At 35.9% G+C, this 12,011-nt stretch overlaps 1 protein-coding gene across 2 annotated transcripts in view; it reads left to right on the top strand.

The window, feature by feature from the left end:
- peng (Pumilio and CPL domain-containing protein penguin) overlaps positions 1-12,011 on the top strand; it is an 84,819-nt gene that overhangs the window by 38,655 nt on the left and 34,153 nt on the right. For both annotated transcript variants that reach the window (XM_089101382.1, XM_089101383.1), the window contains exons 5-7: positions 427-657; positions 5,232-5,440; positions 8,119-8,293. In XM_089101382.1, the coding sequence (XP_088957508.1) occupies positions 427-657; positions 5,232-5,440; positions 8,119-8,293 (615 nt within the window). The remainder of the gene's footprint in view (positions 1-426; positions 658-5,231; positions 5,441-8,118; positions 8,294-12,011) is intronic.

Raw genomic sequence — 12,011 nt, 5'->3', positions numbered from 1 at the left:
AGGTACCCTCACCGCCACAGTATATTAGATTGACATTTAGTTGCAGTACTGTATGTTTTTATTTACTGATAATTAGCAAAGTATTAGAATAATTGGCATTTTACTTTATCAGGACATGCAATTATACAAGTAGAATACCTTGGTTAAACCGGAACTCGGTTAGCCGGGGCTCGGATAATTGTGGCTCTATTGTATAAAAATAAAGTAATATAGGAAATCTTACAGAAAAACACTTTATTTAATAGAAACTGTGTTAATGAATTTTTTACTAGAAATATAGTTTATAGAAATGTTTTAAAATAAAATTTATTTAATAGGAAGGGAAGTAATGTAGTAATAAAATTAGAATAAAATATATAGCACATCAATCGTAGGGACGCTATTTTTTAATTTAGAAAATATTTTCATCTGCTTTTCGTTTTTCAGCTTATTTTTGCTCATGATACAGTGCGTGTTGTTGAGTGCATAGTTGCCAGTGCCCCACTGCCAATAAAGCAGGCAGTTTTCGACGAGCTGAAGAATAATCTTATGCTAATAGTGAAGTCTAAATATGCCCACTTCTACATTCTGAAAGTTCTTCGCTATGGAACCAAAGAACAAAGACAGCAAGTTATTCAAATGTTTAGAGGGCGTGTTGTTAGCCTGCTACGTCACAAGGTAGGAGTCAGTCGCCATTACTAGGGTCTCTTAACTTTTTAGCACAATCCACTACTACTAACAACTCACTGGAGCACCAAGCCGTCTGAGGCTAACATAGTCACGCACACTCCTTTTTCTTCCCAATCTATTAAAAGCCTTCCTCTTTAAACCCTCCCAAACACAATGAATTATTGAATGTAGTCCCTGCCACTTTCCCTTTGCTGTCAAAGTAAAAGTCCACTGAAAAACCATTGGAAAGATTAATTTTAAATCGTTCTTTATAGTCTGATCCCAGCTTAATCCTTTGTGTCCATCCTTTCTGTTCACACCTTGTGGACTACTTAAGAGACCAGAATTTTCTAACGTCCTTGTGGTTTGGAATGTGATGGTAAGGAAAAAATGAAGCAAGAGGAGGCTTATGAAAAACAAGGGATTAAAATAAGGAAAAAATTGGGTGTACTTTGTTTTTTAAGAGCTCACTTATTATATGTACTTTTTACTTTTTTATATGTACTTTTTTTTATTATATGTACTTTTTTTATTATATGTACTTTTTACTTTTTTATATGTACTTTTTTTTATTATATGTACTTTTTTACATGTACTTTTTTTATTATATGTACTTTTTACTTTTTTATATGTACTTTTTTTTATTCTATGTACTTTTTATATGTACTTTTTTAGTATATGTACTTTTTACAAAAGCAAAGAAAAAAAAAACAAGGGATTAAAATAAAGGAACAAATTGGGTGTACTTTGTTTTTTAAGAGCTCACTTATTATAGCTACTATGTACTTTTCAGAAAATCTAACCCAAAAAAACTCATGCTCCTCAAGCCACTAGGGGGGGGGATGGGTAGTTGGCACATCCTTGAAGAAACGTACAGAGGGAAAAAGGAGCTAGATCAAACTCCACCCAGCGGAGCCATATTTGGCTCATATCATTGTTTTATGTTAACTTAACAATATCTATTCTTGAGCCGTATATTCTTGAGCCATCTCATTGTTTTTTATGTCAACTTAACAAAATCTATTCTTGAGCCATATATTCTTGAGCCATCTCATTGTTTTTTATGTACGTAACAAAATCTATTCTTGAGCCATCTCATTGTTTTTTATGTCAACTTAACAAAATCTATTCTTGAGCCATCTCATTGTCTTTATGTCAACTTAACAAAATCTATTCTTCAGCCATATATTCTTGAGCAATCTCATTATTGAGCCATCTCATTGTTTTTTATGTCAACTTAAAAAAAAAAATTGATCAAGCTATCCGTTCTAAAAGATATTTTTGTTTAAATGACAGAGAAAGATTGTGTTTAGAGCCATTAGCTGTGCGAATATTCTAACAAGGATATGATTTCAAATAGGAAGTGGCAGTGCTTTTATTTTGCGTCAAAAAAAGTCTAATTTTCCCATTTTTTAAGAGATTAAATTAAAGAAACAATTTTTTTTTTAGATGAAAGTGAAGAGTTACATTAAAACTCAAAATTAACAGAAATTATTTACATGTACATGAGTGTGGCTGTCACTCCCCCCAACTCCCTCTTTGCCTTAAATTTTGGCTAATGCTTAACTGAAAGTATTTTAGACTGCAAAAATATAGCCAGTTGGTGATAGCAATTGGTTTATTTACCAACTGCCTTATAAAATATATGAATTAAAATTTTTGCAGTTTAATACAAGTGGGGATAAAAAAATGAGTAAAATAAAGGCTTGCTCATAACTGCTCTTGTGATAAAAAAACAAACTTTTTTTGCATGCGGACCAATGGTCTGCGGTAGCGCAGGTACTGATCCCCTGAATCTCTGCCTTTGGCTGGGGGTGTAATGCGTGGTTGGGGGCAAATCATCCGAGGCTTCCTGTATTTTCCCGCCAGATTTCCACAGATACCCATTTAGAGCTGAGTCGAGTCTAGCTGAGTTTACCGTGTCACGTCGTTGACTCGCTCTCCAAAACAAATAATCAGCACTCGAACCCCTGCGCTTACGGGCAATTCAAGTACCATGCCAACCACTTGGCTAATGCAGTTCTTTGTGTTGCAGTGCTCATATTTTTTTTAGCTTGATAAGCCTTGATGCAGAAGTTGTTTAATTATTTTTTTATTTCGCCGTCTCAGTAAGAACGTTTCTGAGTAAGCAGACGTTATTTATGTTGACTTGAATAAGCCCTGTTTTTCTTAAAAAACAGGGCGTTTTTCTTAAAAAACAAGAGTAAAGCATAGCATATATTAAATACGTAACCTAACCTAACCTAGGTACCTTCCTCCCTTCTAAATCCCAAAAAGACAAAAGTTTAAATATCGTATACGCAATAAAAACCACGCTATCATTGTATTACTCTTTAGCGGTTAACCCGTCATAAACGGGTTTTTCGTGACTAGTTTCCTTGTAAAGGCCCATATAGTGTCCAAGTACCGGCATTTGATATAATGCGAAATTAAAATATTGTAGCAAGAGTCACCTAGTTGTTCAAAACTGAAAGTATATATTTAGGACTAAACTGTTCAAAGATGCATAAATCGAGTTACAATCTTGTTGAATTCAGACGTAAAGCGTTCTAACTAATGAAAAAAAAACTCAAATTAAACGTATTTTTGTAAAGGGAGTCCTAGTTCTGTGAGGCCTGAGAGTGATATTTCTACTGTGGCATCACCTAGAATAAAAGGGAAACCCTATGACATTTAAGGATCAATAAATATTACATTTTTAATTGGTTTTAACTGTTGTTAGTCTTTGACAAGCGTAGCCTCAATGGCAAAATAAGATCCGTGCTTGATAGAATAACCAGTCCAACTTTGTTTAGTCTAAAAGGCTTGTGAAATCCGTTTTGTTTCTTGGGAGGCCAGAAGCTATGTGGGACCTACTTGATCTGTCTGTACGTTGATCTACCAGCAATCCAGTTACAATCCTGCTTAATTTTCTGTAATGCTTCGGCCAGGAGCTTTGTAAGACCTGCCTGATCCGTCAGTAATTTAGCAACAAAGCTGCCGAATATGGCAATTTTTCGGCCTGTAGCTTTGCGAGACTCGCTCGATCTGTCACTACGTTGATCTGTCAGTAATTCAGTAAAAAACTTGCTGAATTTTCTGTAATGCTTCGGCCAGAAGCTTTGTGAGACCCGCCTGATCTGTCAGTAATTTAGCAACAAAGCTGCTGAATATGGAAATTATTCGGCCAGTAGCTTTGCGAGACCCGCTTGATCTTGTCAGTACGTTGATCTGTCAGTAATTCAGCAACAAACTTGCTGAATTTTCTGTAATGCTTCGGCCAGAAGCTTTGTGAGACCCACGTGATCTGTCGGTAATTTAGCAACAAAGCTTCTTGATATGGTAATTGTTCCGCCAGTAGCTTTGCGAGACCCGCTCGATCTGTCAGTACGTTGATCTGTCAGTAATTCTGTAACAAACTTGCTAAATTTTCTGTAATGCTTCGGCCAGAAGCTTTGTGAGACCCACCCTATCTGTCAGTAATTTAGCAAAAAAGCTGCTGAATATGGCAATTATTCGGCCAGTAGCTTTACGAGACCCGCTCGATCTGTCAGTACGTTGATCTGTCAGTAATTCAGTAACAAACTTGCTGAATTTTCTGTAATGCTTCGGCCAGAAACTTTGTGAGACCCGCCTGATCTGTCAGTAATTTAGCAACAAAGCTGCTGAATATGGCCATTATTCGGCCAGTAGCTTTGCAAGACCCACTCGATCTGTCAGTACGTTTACCTGCCAGTAAGTCAGCAACAAAGTTGCTTAATCTTCTGCTACTAAAAGACACAGGTAACTTACATGAAAAATATACGAAAATATTGGAAAACCGTAAAGGTCTTCAGATTTAGGGGGCACGGGTAAAAACGCTCTCCCGACTCTATATAATTGCCTGATTTTCGACTAAAAGCTTAAACACTAAAAGAAAAGAAAACTCCACACAAACTATTACAGGAGTAGTACATTTTTTTTTTAAGTATTGGTTTTTCTTCTCGTATGTTAGATAAGCATAAAAATATATGTAAATCAAGCAATAGCCAATAATAGACAAGTGTACAGGAAGTTCATCATCATCCAAAAATTGTCTGTGCTATATTTTTCAAAGAATTGCATAATTGTTTTTTATAAAAGGAAATTCATAGTAATAATTTACTGCTGCTTTCAGAGAGTTTTTCTTAAGGTCTGAACATTCTTCTGAGGTCCTTAAGACGTCCGAACATTCCTTTGAGTGCCTTGAGAGGTCCGAACAGGTCCTTGAGGGGTCCAAATATTCCTTTAAGCCCTTAAAAGATCCCAATATCCCATTGTTGCCTTTAAGAGGTGCAAGCATTCCTTTGAGATCCTGGAGAGGTCCGAACATTCTTTTGAGGCCCTTAAAAAGTCCGAACCTTCCCTTTGATGCTGGTGCTGGTGTTTTTTGATGCTGGTGTTTTTTAAGTGTTTTCTAAAATTATCGTTTTTTACTCCTTTTTTGTCAACATTCCAAAAGAAATCCGTTGATTTGTCTCTTTTGTTAATATTCCTTTTCTTCTTGTTTTTCTTGTAACAATATTGAATGCTAATAATCAAAGTTGTGACAGAGTCTGATTTCTAACTTTGTATTTCTTTTTTAGATTGGGTCAAAAGTCTTAGAAACTGCATACAATGACTGGGCAAATGCCAATGAGCGAGCTGAGATTTGCCAGGAGTTTTATGGTCCAGAATTTAAAATTTTTAAGGAAGAAGGAATATACACCCTGAACGATGCTGTAACTAAACATCCGGATAAAAAAGTAGTATTTTTGAATCATTTAAAAGAGGCGCTAGAACCTGTGATTGAGAAGTGAGTTTTTTTGTTTTTTTTTTTCTTTCGTCAATATTTCGGGTCTTAGAAGTTTCAAAATAATTTAGAACAGGTGAAGTAGTTGATTTCGTGTCTCCCTAATATCAAAAAGAGGAAGAAAAGGGTGACATAGTGATACTGTGGTACAGTAACAGCGTTGCCAACGCGGTACATTTGGTAATTTGAATTCTCTAACTTATTTTGGTTTACTTTCAATTTGTTTTAGTACTTTCAATTTTTCCGTTTGGATATTTTTCGTTTGATGATTAACGCTTCGTTCATTGGCTTAACCCGTGGTGCAATGTATCAGTATTATCAGTCTTTAATCTTTTGTAAACCTGTCGTATTATATGCTAATCTTTGTCATTAAATAGTTCCAGGGGACAGAGCTTCGCTCGATGAAAAGATTTTTTTTTTTTTAATCTCCTTCGCAAAACAACTTTAATTTCATTTTTTTTTTACTAGCTGTTGAAAATAAAAATATTACGGTGTTGCATGTCTGAAAATCTGCGAGTCATTCATATGAAAATGTTTTTCAAAAATCATTCTCCCCCCCCCCTGAAAAAGCGAATTTTCTCTATTTTGTAAAAGCGAATTCTTTTTTTACATCGGAAAGCTAACAAGTACCTTATTACGAACAATTTTATTAAAAGATCAATAACCACGGAGCGAGCGAAGCTCGTTTCCATTATACATGTCCCAAATACGGTCCCAAATAGTAAGCTATATGACTATTATAGACAATCATTTTTGCCCCATGTCAATAAGTTAAATCATTTGAAACTTCTTAGCAGTCTATAGTTTGGTTCAAACTATTAAGGCGAAGTCACTCCATCTTTATTTGGAGGAGGGAGGGAGGGATGGAACTTCAAAATAGCACTTTTAGGCCTAAATTCTCTAAATTTCAGTGAGAAGTTCAGATAAATATGGAGGGGTGGAAAGACATTGTCTATTCTGAGGAGTCCATTATGACTAAGATTTCATTCAAGTCCGTGCCCAGGATTTTTTTTCGGAGGGGTTTTACTCAAATAAACATTTTTGGAGGAGGGGGAGTTACAAAAAAACTCAAAAAACACATACAAAATTTGTTTATACCCATTTTTATTACGTTTTCACGAGTCAGACAAACATTTCGGGGGGGGGGGTCAACCCCCTCCCTCTGGGTACGGCTTTGCTTTCATTACATGTACATGATTGCCTAAACAGAAGGAGGAGGGGAGATCTCCTGATGCAAGATTTGTTATAGCCTCTCTTGAAAAATATAAAAGTTATAACCCTAAAGTTCAGTTTTGACAGCTCACCCCTCAAACGCTCTCACTCCCTTCCATACACCCACACGCACATTAAAGAGAGGCCTGGATCAGAAAGTTCGCGGTAATAAAGTTTATGTAAAGAGCGACCCTTTTGAGTAAAAACCGAATCTCCAAAAATGGAATTTTGATTACCACAAATACATCAAAAGAATTTGCTTTTAATTCCGATTCCAAATTCGATTCCGATTCCAAATTTCCGATCAATGTTAAATTTCCGATCGAAATTTTCTACCGTAAAAAATTTTATTTGTACAATTTGTGTAATTTGTACAATTTTAGAAAAAGGGGTTATGTGCTTCTTTGAAAATTTCAAGGGCTCCTTTGAAAATTGAAATTCTTGATTAAAATTTCATCTGCTAATTCAACAAGTATGACAACCCTTAAACAGAGGTTACCCAGGAATGATGGTCTGGAATTCCAGTTTTGGTTTTTTTCTGGGGGGGGGGAGGGTGAAATCGAATCAATTGTCGGAGGTTAGCGGGGAAAGGCTCATTCAACAAGGAATTTAAAATTTTACTGTCCTTTTTCAAAATTAAAAGAGTTAACGATACAGCAAGACAACAATTTTGGCTAGAACAAGGTCATTTGCTATCGAGCGAACGTTCTTTGGTAGGTAATCGGTTTCAATGTATTGGAAGAACTATGGGACCCTTAGATCTATAGCCTCTTGATTTCAAAGCCTACGCTGTTGCACGGAAGCGCATTCATCACGAAGCACAAACAGTACGTGCTACTAAAATCTCATTCGGTACAAATTATATGTTTTAGAGTCTGCTCTCTAGTCGCTAAAAAAGCCCTCTGTCCGTGAGCGCATATGCAAACTTAATCTTCAAGTCGGGACACTTACTACTCGCGAGTTAGAACCATCGTTGGTTGCCGCCACCTTTTTATGCAAAGCGTTTGCCTACCCGAAGCTGGAATAAAAATCGAACCGTTGAGATGCCATACCAACCGTTTTATGAATTCTTTTTTCACCAGTGCTTTTAATCGGTCGTAATTCATCAACCTGATGTTGTAAAAAATAGCGTAATTTAGTTACGGCTTAGGCCAAAATTATGAGAGCTGTTTTTATTAAGTGAACCTTGAATATTTTTTAAACCCATATTATTGACAGATTATTTATTAAATTAACGGCTACATTGTATACTAACATTCAATGGTTGGTTACGGCTAGTCAATGGCTAACTTTTGAAAGCATACACAATGATTAGGTCACACATTTAATCTTCTAAAATTTTTATTTGGCCGGCTAAGTTGCATTTGCTAAACCAGCCGGGGGACGTAAACTTTTCTTATCGTTACACCAATGGGATTATTCTGAATTTCAGTTATAGAATACAAATAATTTTTTTTTCGTTCTTGTAGGGGCTTGTTTCAACACAGTGTTGTGCATAGGCTTTTGTTTGAATACTTAAGTATGTGCGGTGAAAAAGAAAAAGAAGAATTGATTCAGTCACTACGAGGAGCATGCGTCGAAATGCTTCATACGAGGGATGGTGCACGAGTAACAATGATTTGTCTTTGGCATGGAACTACCAAGGTTTGTAGAAAATGCTTTATAATTCATCCCCCCCCCCCTTAAATTCAAATACGAGTGTCTTGCTGATCATAAGAATAATATCTTAATTGTATCTCGTTTTTACTTTCAGTTAACTCATTTCGTTTCCAGCCTGAAAAGTAAGCCCTTTGATAAGAACGTCGCGGAGACCCTCTGCTTTTTGATGAAGCGTAGGGCAGCTTCATTTTTTTATTTTTCAGTGAGATATTGGCTTCAGTTGTAAAATTGCTTTTGATTTAATTTTTTTCCCATTCACGCGTAAAAACTTAGGATTAAGTGCAAGCAGAGAGCCACAAGGGAAGTAAGCTTGATTATAGAAAATTTGGCAAATTGCTCAAAAAGGTTTCATTGTGCTTCTTTGACAACGTGGTACACTGAATTCAAAAATTAGTTGTTTTTTTTTTTTTTTTTTTTAGTAAAGGGCAAATTATGTTCTGGTCTTGAGAAGACATGGGGGTTTTCATCCCTACTCGTGTTAATTTTTTCTCGTTTTGAGTTTGACTCGGTAATTTATTGTAATTTTTGTTCGCTTTTGGGGTTTTATTCATTTATTGATGGTGATTTGTGGTAATTTTGCCCTTGGAAGATTATTTGACTTTATTTCTGCTCATTTTTGGTTTAAGGGAGCTCTTTACTTCTCTTTGTAAAATTCATTTCGTGGAAAATGTTTTTTAAATTATCAGCATAAAAAGGCAATTGCTTTCAAAATTCCGTTTCTTAGAGTTTTGGTTACTGTTGGGCCAAGTCGCTCCTTACTGTTGGGCCAAGTCGCTCGTTACCACGAACTGTTTGATACACAATTATATAGAAATAGTTGCAATCTTAACTTTATTTAAAAATTGAATATTTTAGCGATCGATTCTATTTGTTTATATAAAATTTTGTTTTATATATGTTAACTTGAATATAGCAACTGATTTGTCAAGGGGGTTTACTGATTTGTGAAAGGGCCACTTTTTCAGAATTCCATGGCAAGGATTGCAAATTATGCATTTTGCCCATTGTTTACATGCAGGATTTATTTTTAGGAAAAAGGGAAATATTTCATTCTGAGTGTACCCGAATAAGCTAAGGGTATTAAGATGAAACCTTAGAGAATCTTGAAGGGTATATTATGCTAAATCAAAAGGCTTTATGTGCATCCTGTTTATCGAAAAGGAGAATCTTCAATATTTTAATAACAGTAAAGGGTATTTAGTTGAAACTATTAGGATATTCTAGGGGGGGGGGGGAGATGTTTAAAAGTGGTTGCAGGGCTGCCAGCTCCCTCTCATGCCTGTTTAGTTATAAATCCTCCGAAAACATTTGATCAAGTTTTGGAATAGATATCGTGTTCAAAATATTCAAAACTCAAACAACTAATCCTATGGGGATGACAAAACTCAAAGCTTTGGAGGAGGATTCTAGACACAATAAAAGACACTGTGTGTGTGCTGACTGTCAGAAGCACGTATCATCAGTATCTAAGGAACGGCTGAGGGTATCAAGTTGAAAATTTCAGAGGATGCTGGAGAGCTATCGGAGGGTAACCAGCCCACCTGGGCATGTCGCTCCCCCTTCTCATCATCAAATTCCCTGCCCCATGCATTTGATAGATGGTGTCTTGGTATTTTAGTCCCGTGTAATATTTTTATTCTTTTACTATCATTATATTCCTGATTATTAAAAATCCACATGCAGACTAATATAAATAGCCACAATATAAATTTACATAAACAGTAGCGAAAAGTCCTATACTTTTCATTGCAGATTTTTGGCACACATTAATCTAGACCTGTCTTCATGACTCCGCCTTCGCGCACGCGCAATGACAAATTTTTAGCGCATTGAATGCCAAGTAGCAACTGAAACTATTGCTATGACGCAGACGGATTTTTCTTTTCCGTGCACTTTGATCTGTCCCATTTGTCTTGTCCCATTTCTGAAGAAACTTTTCGCTGCTGTTTATATATATTTATACTGTGATTCGAGCATTCTGAGATTACTTGTACGACAAACACGGTTACTTATCTTTAAGCGGCGTTCACATGCTTGTCTAGCTAGAATCTCATGTCTAAACACGAGTCTGGCCAGAAACCAATGTACAGGAATCTACCGCTCCCAAGAAGAATTCATTGCTTAGATAAAACCACAAATTTAGTTTCAAATAGATTACAGTTGTTATTTCTAACCAATCAAGAGAGCTTGTGCGGATAAAACTCTTAAAGTACCAAGGACACCTAAAATGAAAACTAATTCATTAAATTGTTCAAGTGCAAACTTACACAGCCATATACGTCTTAAATTAGTATGAAAAACCGATAATTCATTTTTCAAACAGTTCGTGGTAACGAACTGTAAGTAAGGAGCGACCCGGCTCAATGGTAACCAAAACTCTAGAAAACGGGTTTTTGATACCAATAGATATATCAAAAGAATCAGATTTCAATGCTGATTTCAAATATATAATTTTCATCAAGTTTAGTGCTACCTATAAAAAGCTACGCGCCTGAAAAATTTGACTGATTTCCGAAAAAATGGGGTAAGGCCCCCTACATTCTATATAACCTAATTAAAAACCACACCATCATATTCAGCATATCAGAGAACCCTATTGCAGAGGTTTCAAACACTTATATACAAAAATGTGGAATTTTCCATTTTTTGCCAGAATAAATATCACAGTTGCGTGTTTATTTGTTTTTGTTTTTTTTTTTTCCCAGTGGTGTTATTATTCAACCCGGGTTAGGAGAAAAAAGTGATAGGGCTCATTGGAACGAAACTGAAAATTTCAATTTATCTTTTTAATTGACACAAAAACAATTGAGGGCAACTAGGCCCCCTCCCACGCTCATTTTTTTCCCAAAGTCACCCGATAAAAATTTTGAGATAGCCATTTTGTTCAACATGGTCGAAAATATGATAAAAATTTCTTTTAGGATGACTTGATCCCCCAAAGTCCCCAGGAGGAGGGCTGGAAATTATGAACTTTACTCAATGTTAACATATAGTATTGGTTATTGGGAAGTATACAGACCTTTTCAGAGGGTATTTTTTCTGGTAGGTGGGGGAAGGAGAGGGTCGGGGACTACATGGAAGGATCTTTCCATGAAGGCCGTTTTCATGGGGGAAGGGAAATTGCCATGAAGGGGGCGCCGGACTTGCCAGCATTATTTATTGGTTATTGGGAAGTATACAACCATTTTCAGGAAGGATTTTTTCTGGAGGGGGGGCTAGAGGAGGGGATTACTCTGGAGAATATTTCCGTGGAGGATGTTTCTTTGGGGTAAGGAACATTTCTATGAAGGGGGCGCCGGATTTCCAAGCATTATTTAAGAAACAATCAGAAGTTAAATAAAAAAAAACAAGTTTTTTCAACTAAAATGTAAGAAGGAATATTAGAACTTAAAACGAAGAGAAATTATAACGTATGTGAGGGGGTTCTCCCCCAAGTCAAAACCACGCTCTTTACGCTACAGTTTTTTTTTTATTTATTTAAAAATATATATATATTCGAATTAAACGGCCTTTGTGATTCAGGGGTTTGTGAATCAAAATTTTTTTAACTTTTAACGTAAAGAGCGTGGTATTGACTACGGGGAGAACCCCTTCATATAAGTAATAACATATACGTAATAAAAAAAACAATAAGAAAACAAGCGATACGGCTCAATAGTAATCGAAACTTTTAAAAACGAAATTTTGATGTCAATAAATGTAT

Source organism: Artemia sp. Qi Xiang Cuo, chromosome 15 (assembly GCF_049724085.1).
Source record: "Artemia sp. Qi Xiang Cuo chromosome 15, ASM4972408v1, whole genome shotgun sequence".
In the NCBI taxonomy this organism is placed as follows: domain Eukaryota; kingdom Metazoa; phylum Arthropoda; class Branchiopoda; order Anostraca; family Artemiidae; genus Artemia; species Artemia sp. Qi Xiang Cuo.
Note: the sequence above shows the minus strand (reverse complement) of the source record. Positions and strands in the feature narration are given on the sequence as shown.